Below are 12,018 nucleotides of genomic sequence, written 5' to 3' on the forward strand. Positions count from 1 at the left end.
TTGGAAAACTGGAATAGGGCAAAGAACTCATACTACAGTGTAGTCATTTTAGGAAATGTGATTAGACTAGTATTATGCGATTAATATGTTAATCATGAGTTCAATGGATAATTGTACGGAAAACGCTTCGTATCAGGCGACCGATCCGAGCAAAAGATCGGTCGTCCCGATCGCACCTTGGCTGGCCCTGTTTTGGGCCACCATCCATGCACGCTTGCAGCCCACCACCACCATGGCCAGCTACGCTGAAGCCCACCACCACCAAGGCTAGCTGCGGTGAAGCCCACCACCACCCAGGCACCAGAAATATGCATCCACGTTTCTATTACAAAAAAAAAAACGCCAGTTTTTTCTCGATGTTGTATATCTTATTTATTTTTGTAACTAACACATCACAAGATTTGTAGTAAAAACACACGCGGGATGTTGTAATGTCCGCCTGGGTGTTTGCCACAAGTTTGTGGGTTTTGTTGTATTTGTTTGTGTTTTTTCATTGAAATAGTTGGTGACTTTTATTGTCATTCAATTTGTACCAAAATAAAATATTGTTAACCACTTTTCCATCTCTAAAAACATATGATTTTTTGTTGTAATAGTCAATGATTTTTTGTTGGAATTGATAGCGAGTATTGTTGTAAACAAACTAGTAGGAATATATTTATTGTTTAACAACTTTGTTCGTAACATTACTTTTTAAAATTTTGTAGCGCATATTTTGTAACTTTTTCACATAAATTTTATAGCGAAAGCAGGTCAGAGATGTTGTAATCTTTTGCTTGGGCGTTTGCCATAAGTTTGTGATTTTATTGTAAACAACTATATTTTATGTTAAAATAGTTGGTGGTTTTTGTTGTAACTAAATATGTAGCAAATTTGTTATTGCTTAACCAATTTTTCATAGCCACAAACACATGTGTTTTTTTGTAGTAATAGTTTTTGATTTTTATTGTAATTTGCTGCCGATTTTTGTTGTAAACCAACATGTATGAAAATAGTTGTTATTTAACCATATTTTATAACACTACTTTTTAAAATTTTGTTGTGAAGATTTTGTGGTAATACTAAATAGTTTCTATAAGCAGAGTGAGAGTTTTTGTTGTAATACTCAGCTGTCATAGGGGTGGCATTTTTTTAAAATATTGCGAAGGTCGGGGCCTAGACAGATGTACCTTTTCAGTTTAATTGGTGAAGGAAAGGACTGCGGGTTGAGTTTCTAAAAACTAGGGGGTAAAATACAAAATTCACATCGCGATTGATTCTGGACGTTGGATCGCGATCGGAGGGTGCGGAGGACGACCGATTTTTGGCTGATTATCAGCCGACCGACGCTGAGCGTTTCCCTAATTGTACCAGGGTTTTTTTTCGCAAAAATAGGCAGCCACGTGTCATGTCTAGAACAGTTTTGTACTGATTTGCACCTCAATTACAAGTTCATGTACTGCCTCACCACATTTTTCAAGTTGTTGTATGAAATTGCTCCCACCATGCAAGTCGTCGTATGTGCTATGCTATTACCTCTTCATAGTTTTTACCAACACATAATGTTTCTTCCTTCCATTTGCGAACTGACACTTTGAACCAAGCTTTCCAGCTTGATCCCATAACCCCTTGCAGTAAAGGGACAAGTTAGAGGGCGAGCACCAACATTTATACACACCGCCATATATGCAACCTCTACTTGACGATGAAAAGTGCATAGCTAATATATACACACATATAAAACGATGGAGAGCTTTTCAGTTATTGAACAGCACCACTTTCAAGAAGTAGTTTATATACTGGCCAGAATTAGCACAATCACAAAGCTTATGGAGATTCTACATCGACCAGCTGAACAGCGCCTTCAAATTTCCGAGGGAAGCTCCTTGTAGGGCGACACCACCAGTTGCAGGTGGTTCCTTCTCCTGGCCGTCGCACCGACGACCATGTCCATGTCGAGCTCATTCGGCTTCATTCCGTGGGGGAGACTCCAGTCAAAGTAGTAGAGAAGTCGGACAACCATGAGCTCCAGCATGGCGAGCCCGAATTTATCACCAGGACACATCCTCCCTCCGCTCCCGAACGGGATGTACTCAAACTGCAAACCCTTGTAGTCTGCCGCGCTATCCTCAAACCTCTCTGGCCTGAACTTGTCTGCGTCGCGCCAATGCTCGGGGCTTCGTGCCACCGCCCACGCGTTGACGATGACCTTGGTGCCCTTGGAGACCTCAAACCCGCCGATGTCGCAGGTCTCCTGGCAGAGACGGGGAATCAGGAGCGGCAGCACAGGGTGCAGCCTCATGCTCTCCTTGATCACCAACCTTGTGTAGCTTAGCTCGTCGATGTGGCGTTCATGGTCTTGTGGGCTCTTGCCGTCCAGTGTCCGTCGCACCTCTGCCTGCGCCTTGGCCATCGCCTCAGGGCTCCTCATGAGCTCTGACATGACCCACTCTGCAGATGATGACGTCGTCTCTGTCCCTCCGATGAGCATGTCCTACAGGTTAACGTTGAATATGTGAGAGTTAAAGAAGAAATACATGTTGCAATCTGTGTGCATTACAACACTTACAAATGTGACTGCTTGGATTGTTGCAGCGGTGATGGGGATCTCGAGGTCCGCCTCGTCCTTCATCCTAAGCATGACACTCAGAAGGTCTTCATCCCCGGTCTTCCTGCCCTCTTCTTGCCGCTCCTCGTGCTCAGTGATGATCATGTCGAACACGTCGTCGAGCTGCTGGCGCGCTCTCCTCAGTCGGCCTCTCAGTCCAGTGACGACGTCCACGAACCACAGCGACGGGAAGAGGTCTGCGGCGCAGAAACCAGACCCCTCCGTCACCGCCACGTTGACGACCGACATGAACTGTTCCTGGAGCTCACCGCCACACAGCTGACCAAGCGTCGCCTTCCAGGTGATGGCGATCGAGCACGGCACGAGCAGCCTTTCGAGATTCACCGGCTCGCCGCCCTGTCCGGCCGCGGCAACCTTCCTGATCAGGGAAAGCGTCTCTCTGTCCCGGAGAGGCGCCAGCTGCCGCACCTTGTGCGCGCCAAGGAGGACGGTCATGCACAGCTTGCGCAGCTTCCGCCAGTACGCACTGTGTGGCGCGTAAGCGAGGTCCATTCCGTCGAGGATGATATCCGTGGCTAGCATCTTCGGCCGTGACGCGAAGATCAGGTCCTTGTCCCGGAGCACCTCCTGCGCCGCCGCCGGTGAGGAGATCACCACCGTGTCGACGTGGCCCAGACGCAGGTACATCACCGGGCCGTGCTTCCTGGCCAGGTCCCATAGTGCGACCTGCGGCTGCGCAGTGACGAGGTGGAGGAGGTTCCCGATAAACGGGAGACACCGTGGACCGGGAGGCCGATTCTTCTTGGAATCATGTGAAGATTTTCGGCGGAGTAAGGACAGAAGGATCACCAACGAAATCAGAGAGAGGAAGAGGACGACTGTGGCTGCGCTTACCTCCATGTTTCAGCTTTGCATGGGAAGAATAACAAGATTTGATGGCGATTTATAGGCCTTGCCATGTCAGGCATGCTAATTTGATGCCGATTTATAAGCCTTTTTCCATGTCATGTTTGATGCCGATTTATCAGAACACAAGGATATTCCTCCACAACATTCCGCTCAACTTGTGTTAGCTACATTGTTGCTACTAGTATACTAAGTTAACAGCTCTATTATGCTACTACGTGCCAGGAAGAAGAACAAAATTTGATGGCGATTTATAAGCCTTGCCGTGCCATGTTTATTCTTGCCTAGCATCTTGTAACTACTGTGAGCTACACTCCGCTCACCTAGTGTCAGCTGCTACATTATTGCTGGTATATTATATGAACTTAGTAACTACTAACTGCTCTATTAGGCCACAACATGTCAATGTCATTGCATCGCGATGCAAACCAAATTCTGGGGAGAACTTGTCGCCACATGTACAAGGCATCTAACTTATTTTGCCAACATGATGCCGAATAAGGTATACATGGTTTTTCGACAATCACTTGCCCATCCATCTTGGAAATTGGTGAAATATGTTTACACTTATGGCCTGTAATGGGTCCGAAATAGAAAACAATCTTACCGTGCTCTATGCTTCTCACTCCTCTTATAGAAAACATATTATGCCATCTTACTGCCTTATCAAGAGATCTTTCTGACCACACCCCGTTGTTGTTATCAACAGGGGGAAAAGCTAAGGTACCCACAGTTTTCAGAATTGAAAATTGTTGGTTACAACGCCCAGATTTCAATGATTTAGTAATTAAAACCATGAATGAAAACAGAAGAGGTGAATCTAGTCTGGACAAATGCCATAATATGTCAGTGGCATTGAGACAAAAACTAAAAGGCTGGAATAATAATGTTGAGGGGATGTACAAAAAAACTAGGAAAATCCTTGTTGATGCCATAGAGAACCTAGATAAACTTGCTGAATCTAGTTCTCTTAATGGTGATGACAGAGATCTTTATAACTGTAGACACCAGTTGAACATTATTACAAGGGAAGAAGAAACTAAATGGCTTCAAAGATCTAAAGAAAGGGACTTGCTGGAGGGAGATAGTAATTACAAATATTATCACATGAAAGCTAACGGTAGAAGGAGGAAAAGTAGAATCATTAATCTAAATCAAGAGGAAGGATTGACTGAGGGACAAGAAAACCTAAAGCTCTATAGTACAAACTTCTATAAGAGGCTTTTTGGGAAACCAGCTCCTACCTCGATTTGTCTAGACACTGCTGGTGTAGATTCGATATATGCGGAGGACAAAACTTCCCTAACTAAGCCTTTCTCTATGGAAGAAATAAAAGAAGCGGTGTTCGGTATGGAACCAAACAAAGCTGCCGGCCCGGATGGCTTTAATGTCGAGTTCTTCCAAGTTTCTTGGGATGGGATTAAGGGAGACCTCTTTAATACTTTAGAGGAACTCTATAATAAAAACCTAAAATTGGATAGAATAAATATGGTATCATTTCCCTGGTCCCAAAAGGTAATGATGCAGATAGAATTCAGAGATATCGGCCTATTTGCCTCCTGAATGTAATTTTTAAGATTGTTACGAAAATCATTTGTAATATACTTATCATTATATCCGGGAAATTTGTTAATGGGTCTCAAACGGCTTTCATCAAAGGTTGCTACATCTTAGATGGTGTAGTCTGTCTACGTGAAATCCTAAACAAAATTCATAGAACTAAGAGTGATGGTGTGCTCTTCAAAAATGACTTTGAGAAAGGCTTCAACAAAATTAAGTGGCCTTTCTTGCTGTAAATTTTTGGAAATGAAGGGGTTCCCAAGTGACTTCAATGACTGGATAATGAGATCTGTCTCAAGTGGAAAAGTTGCTATTAAAGTTATTGATGAAAATGGACCTTACTTTCCAACCATCTAGGGTCTTAGGCAGGGAGATCCAATGTCTCCGTTGCTTTTCGACTATGCTGCAGATGCTCTTGCAGTTATGATTGAAAGAGCAGTAGCTGGGGGTTTAATTTGTGGTTTGGGAGAGAAATTTGTTGAGGGGGGTGTGTCTGCTACAATGACACAATTTTTCTCATGCAAAATAATTGCAAACAGGCGAGGAATCTCAAGTTTATTCTATGTCTTTTCGAACAATTGTCTGGTCTGAAAATAAAATTTCACAAAAATGAAATTTATTTGGGTCAGGCAATTGAAAGACGGAACACTTTGAGAACATCCTTACTCGCCAAAGCAACGTCCTACCTATGAAATATTTAGGGGTCCCTGTTAATAAGAAAAGAATTAAGAGAAGTGATTGGAATTACCCTATTGGAAAGGTGGAAAAAAGCTAGGTAGTTGGATCGGGAAACACATGTCGATAGCTGGGGGGGACAATTTTAATTAATTCGTCCATCTCGAGTGTTCCTTTATACATGTTGTCCTTCTATAGGCTTCCAGTAGGAATTGCCAAAAAAAAATCTCTACGCTTAGTTCTGGCTTTCTGAGGGGAGATGATCCTACATAAAAGAAGTATCATCTCCTCGGTTGGTCTAAGGTTTGTTTACCAAAGGATCAAGGCGGGCTTGGAATTTTAAATTTATACATAATAAATATAGCCTTGTTGTCCAAATGGCTTTGGAAATTGTTTAATAGTTCTGGAATGTGGCGAAATATTCTCAAAAAGAAATATCTTGGGAATTCGACCTTGAGGCATGTTACACTCAGAAGTGGTGACTCACATTTCTGGCAAGGCCTACTTGAAGTCAAACCTATTTTCCTTCAATGCTGTAAGTTTTTTATTGGTGATGGACGAAGTGTTAGCTTCTGGGAAGATAACTGGCTAGGAGATTTTGCTCTCTCAACTAGTTTTCCCAGGCTCTTTACTGTGAGGAAAGCCTTGATGATGGCATTGGAAATTTGAGATTTAGGCAGGCTATAGTTGGTGCCAAAAAAAAGTATGTGGACAGGTTTGAAAAAACTTTGTGAAAAAAATCACCTTTTCGGAGGAGCAGGATGCCTTGTCGGCTGCTAACGCAATCTGGGCAGTTTTCAACAAAATCTTTCTATCTTGCTCTATGGAACTTTGGTGCTATCCCACACAAATTCTGATGGAAAACAAAAATCCCTTTGAGAATTAGAACTTTCATCTGTTTGGTGCTAAAAAACCTCGACGAGTGCTTGTTGGTTTGGTTAAAACAATTCTCTGGGAACAAAAAAAAAGAATTATGTTGGTTGGTGTCGCGGCTGTCATGTGGAGTCTTTGGAAAGCGAGCATGTTTCCAAAAATATTGGCCTAGTGACCCATCACTCCATCAGTGATCCTTTTTTGAGCTTGTTACTGGATTGACTTTTGGAGTAATCTGCAGGTGAAGGAAAGTGTAAAGGTGGAGTTACGACGGGGCGCAAAGTTGCTGGAACAGGTCGCGGCCAGGTTTTCAAAGACAGACGAAGATGCGCGCCGTGGATTTAGAAGATAGAGGAATGAAAAAAGGAGGAAGAAAGAGGAGGGACAAAACCTGGAGAAGTTGTTGCGGATGGTTGTTCTATATGGAACGCAAAGGACGCTCTACTGATCCCCCACTTTGGGATGTTCTAAGTTTAGGCCTGGGTAGAGTGTGCCCCCCTGGGGCAGTAGTTGTGTTAGCTCCTTTTACTGTCGTGGGTTTAGGTCTCATTTCGCCTAGCCTTTCCTAGTTCTATGCTCGGAGTTGTTGTTTCGGTTGCAGCTACTCTATGGTGGTTGTTGTGTAAGGTGGAATATTGTAGTCACCGATTTCTCTAAATGGAAACCAGGGGAAACACTTAATTAAAAAAAAATGCTCCTCGCCTGAACCCATCCCAATCCCCATCCACTACCCCCTGCTCTCTCCTATGCTCTACCCCACGATCTCGAAATCCACACTCTACACAACCATGACTCTTGGATTTGAAGACACAAATTCATGTCCATGGAGTTGGATGGATTGATGGGGATGAGTTTAACGCGTGTCTTTTATAATTTCTCATGGATTTGTCTGATTTGCACTGACGAGGATGTGTTCAATGGTGTTTTTTTTATAACTTTATTATGTGTCTGTGTCGCTGCACCGCGATGCAAAACAAATATTGTGGACAACTTGTCGCCACATGTAAAATGCATCTAACTTTCTTTGCCAACATGATGCCAAATTAGCTCAACACTGTTTTCCACAACCATCTCGACGTCCCCAAATTATCAAGATCATCCATCTTGGAACCAACAGGTGAACAATGCCCTTCGCATTGAAGTGGGAATGCTACTAGCAGTAGAGAAGAACATCTGAAAAGGGTCATAAAGAGAGTTTTTGGAATAAAACTGACACTTTTCAAGCCAAATTTATCAAATGGTACTATAATATTACGTTTTTAGGACAACGAATCAACACCAAGTTTTAAGTTTTTTTTTACCAGATGTGATTGAGGAGTGGGGACGCCGGCCTGGTTGTTGGGCGGGAGGTTGGAGGCAGTGTGCAATGGATGCGCTCGGGGAGGCGATGAGGAGGGAGGTCAAGAAGGCTGGGAAGCAGGAATTCAATGGAATCGTAAATGACTGGCATGTTTCCCTGTTCCAGTGCCCGGATACCACACGAGATCTAATACTCCCTCCGTCTATAAATAGATGTCTGAGATTTGTTTAAATCTGGATGTATCTACCACTAAATAGTGTCTAAATACATTCGAATTTAGACAAATCTCAGACGTCTATTTATTTATAGACAGAGGTAGTATTACAATGCTTTAAGCAGAACATTACTAAAATAATATTGGTTCGGCATTGGAATTTATGCCTAAGAGTTGTTACAATCCACCTAATTTCTTTCTGGGATAGTGTTGTTACAATCCGGGCTCTCCTAGCAATAGCAATTGTTGTTAATAGGAGAAAAAAATTCAACAAATCATCTTCAATCTTAAGAGGAAAACACTTATACGTATACACACACGAAAAACATGAAACAAGGGGCAACGCTATTTTCTTTCTACACATATACAATCACCCTGTACATTAAAAATTCTTTAAAAATGCCACTCTGGACAGTAGAACACCTGCCCCATACTTCAATGTTCAATCCAAGTCCCAAGGTATATGAGCAGGAGGATTCATTCAAGTGTGACTCTGAATTGGTCGGTCGACAGCTTACCATGACCAAATTTCCTTCTGGAATCCATAAACTCTGTCATGGTGAAACTCCGGTACATTGCCGGCTTTTCTGTCGTGATAAGCTCCGGGAGAGGACCAAGCAAGTTTGAGTCGCCGCTCATGGCAGGATTGAAGAAGACTGCAAGAGAGGCCCTGGCATCTTGGCTAGACTTGATCATCACCCTGTGGCCCACGCTATGGTACTCGTTGTTGGAAACAAGCTGTAGAGAGAAATTCCAAGGAAGAAAATAGTTAGGTATGTGAGAGTATGTCCACGTTAATTAGAGAAGGCTTGAAGAGCAATTCTGTCAATGGGCCTTTACCTTGAGCACGTCCCCAACGTTGACGAGAAGTGCGCCCGGCACCGGCGGCACGTCCACCCACTGTCCGTCATTGTCGCCGCCGTTGATGCGCACCTGGAGCCCTCCAATGCCGTCCTGTGCCAGAACGGTGAAGAGGGAGGGGTCGGTGTGCTCCACCGCGCCCTCCACACGCGCGGGCTCCGGGCATGGCGGGTAGTAGTTGCACGCCATGAGCCAGCCTTCCACCTGAGTCGCGCCGTCTCCAGCCGCTCAGCGCCGACCCCGAGCGCCTCGGACAACAGCCTGGCCATCTTCTTCCCCAGTTCCTCGATGCACCGCAGGTACTCCACCAGCGCGTCCCGGCATGCCGCGGGGAGACGGCCGAGGTCGGCCGCCTGCAGCAGAATCCGGAGAGAGACGCGCCAGGGGAGGATGGGGCCAGGGCCGTCGAAGCTGTTGCGGTCCATGTAGGGGACGGTGGAGTAGCTCATGCCCTCCACGGCCGCGACCGAGTAGAATGCGGAGCGGACCGCGGGAGGCAGCTCGTGGAAGGCCCGGACGGCGGACAAGGCGGCTCCGGCATCGATTCCGTGGTTGGTGACGTGGAAGAAGCCGCACGTCCGCGCGGCGGCGCCGACGAGCGGCGCCGAGGATGAGAGCGGGAGAGAGAGGTCAACGGTTGGGATAGCGAGGATGTCCGTTGGTGGATAGGTTGTAGTGCTGATGAAGAGAGGTGGCACGGAGGCGATCCCGGACTCGACGAGGCTCCGGACGGTGGTGCGGGAAGCGTCGAACTCGGCCAGCGCGGCCGCGTAGTCGTAAACCTCGGCTGCACCGGCCATGTCGATCCTCAAAAATGGAGATTTGGGTTGCTGAGGCCAGCTCGGGCTCTTCACTTATATAATATCGTCGGTCAACTCCTTGAACAAAGTAAATGCATGAACAATCCATGATTACAGAAATATCATAATCCATTGGGAAGACGACAATTGAGCTAGTGCAAAAGCATCTCCATTCGGGATGCTAGATAGTGCAAGCATGATCTTTGGCATAGGATATTGATACGATGCATGCCTAACAACCTCAGCAATGTCAACGACGGTTTTCGATCAATCACAAGTCCCGTCAGGGCGTCAGATCAGTCTTTTGCACTAGGTATTTCGGAGGTGTTCGTATGTTTATATTGATAAGTGTATATATGTATAATTTTTTTGTAAGCGTCTAAGACTATAAACCATACTTAGTTAAAAAAAGGTTAACATGGGTTTAGAGATTCATTCGCTATTGCAGTAAAGCATATACTCTCCTTTTGTCAGATTGTAATGCATACTACCCTTTCCGAGGCCATATGATTTCTGAACACGACATGGGTTTGCATAGGGACCGACAGAGATCCATGAAGAATGAGAAGTCCTGAATCTGAATGCTCTGTTGTTCTTTTTTGTATTATAGCTGTACGGGATGTAATCCCGTTAAAGATATATTTGGTATATGTGTATTTGGTAGTATATGATTTGTAATCATCTCATGTTTTATCTCTAGGATAGCCTTCTTGCCTTTCAAGACTTGTACCCCTATATATACTCGCCGAGAGGCTCAATACAACATTCATCATATTCCGCTGATCTCTCTCCCTCTATCCTTCTACATGGTATCAGAGATGCACACTCCTTGACCTAGCCGCCTCCCAAGCTTCCGCGCTGCGCCGCTCCTGGGAAGGTCGATCTCCATGATCTACTCCGGGGATCGCGCAACCCGTATAAGGGTTCGTCCGTCGATCCGTTGATTCGCTGCCCTCGAGTCTTTTTTTCCAATCCGTAGATTGGTTTTCTTTTTGCGTCGCAGCGTTTTCCTTTTTAGTTATCGATCATAGATCAGATTGAGTCGCCCATCGCCGTCGTCCACTTGCGCCTCTACTCCGACAACAGCATCGACCTGCACCGGCCATCAATCGCAGCAGGCTGTTCTTGCTCGCGCGGTCTCCATCGCTTGTCCGTCTTCGTCGCCATCGACCGGGACTACATCGACAACGCCGCCATCGACTCTTATATGCGCGTCGTCCACGCCATGGCGCGTACATCGCTGCCGTCGGTCTGATTAACCGATAGCGCGCACGTCTCCGCCAAGCACGTCCCGAGCACGCCCCTACCACTGATCAAGCTACGGGTTGCCGTTGCATTGCCACTTCGGCCCGCAGCGCCGCCGCCTTTGGTCCACGCTACCGGCCTCCGACGCGCCTTCCGAGGCATGTACGTCGCTGGTGGCCTCCCGCCGCTGCACCGACTCGCGCCCTGCAGCCACGCCGGCCCCTCGGGCAGTGACGTCACTGCACGCAGTCTACTTCGCCGTCCCCCGCGCACCGACGTCCGAGGCCACCACAGCGCCGCCCCTTCGGGGCGAGTCGCCTCCGTCCGCACATGGGCTTCGTCACACCGCCGGGTCTTCCTCGCCTACTTCGTGTACCGCCGCCGCGCCTCCACCCCAAGTCGCCGCTGGGCTCGCCAAACACTCCCGGTCGCGCTGGGCTCGCCGACCACCGCAACGCCCGTCTAGGCGTCCAGCATGACCACCCCAGGTCACCGTTGGGTTAGCCGCCTTCTACATCTTCGTACACTACAGCTTTGCCGCCAGCGTCCTCGCCTCTTCCCCGACTACGCCACCTGCTCCTCTACTCCAACACCCGTCGTCGAGACGTACCTCTTCCCCGACTACGCCACCTGCTTCTCTACTCCAACACCCGTCGTCGAGACCTCCTCTGCTTGTCTACTCCGACATGGCGCGCACTTTGTTTTGTTCCCTGCCCCCGCACGCCCAGTACTGGCAACACGGGCACGTGCCTTCGTCCCCGGCGTGTCCCCGGGCTTGGCAAGCTCGGACCGGCGCCTCGCCTTCATCGGCTTCGACGACGTCTTCATCGGCATCGCCTCTACGACTGCCTCGATCGCGTCAGCGCCGATTTCTTCTATGTGTACTGGTGATACGTCTCAAACGTATCTATAATTTCTTATGTTCCATGCTACTTTTATTACAATACTTGAATGTTTTATACATACTTTACAGCATTATTATACATTTTCCGGCACTAACCTATTAACAAGATGCCGAAGTGCCAGTTGCTGTTTT

General features: G+C 46.6%; 1 protein-coding gene and 1 pseudogene across 1 annotated transcript; both read right to left on the reverse strand.

Moving 5' to 3' along the window:
* Positions 1-1,843: 1,843 nt before the first annotated feature.
* On the reverse strand, positions 1,844-3,448 carry LOC124706022 (cytochrome P450 CYP99A1-like). The gene is made up of 2 exons (XM_047237692.1): positions 2,549-3,448; positions 1,844-2,473 (listed from the first exon to the last, which is right to left on the reverse strand). The coding sequence occupies exons 1-2, from the start codon at positions 3,446-3,448 to the stop codon at positions 1,844-1,846; spliced, it is 1,530 nt and encodes a 509-aa protein (XP_047093648.1).
* A 5,105-nt stretch (positions 3,449-8,553) lies between these two features.
* On the reverse strand, positions 8,554-9,737 carry LOC124646681 (annotated as a pseudogene).
* Between the last annotated feature and the right edge of the window lie 2,281 nt (positions 9,738-12,018).

The sequence above is a fragment of the Lolium rigidum genome, chromosome 4 (genome assembly GCF_022539505.1).
Source record: "Lolium rigidum isolate FL_2022 chromosome 4, APGP_CSIRO_Lrig_0.1, whole genome shotgun sequence".
In the NCBI taxonomy this organism is placed as follows: domain Eukaryota; kingdom Viridiplantae; phylum Streptophyta; class Magnoliopsida; order Poales; family Poaceae; genus Lolium; species Lolium rigidum.

Coding starts and splice junctions, on each gene's coding strand:
- LOC124706022 (XM_047237692.1), bottom strand. CDS start 3,448: ATGGAGGTAAGCGCAGCCACAGTCGTCCTCTTCCTCTCTCTGATTTCG. Junction 2,474..2,548: donor CAATCCAAGCAGTCACATTT/GTAAGTGTTGTA, acceptor GTTAACCTGTAG/GACATGCTCATCGGAGGGAC.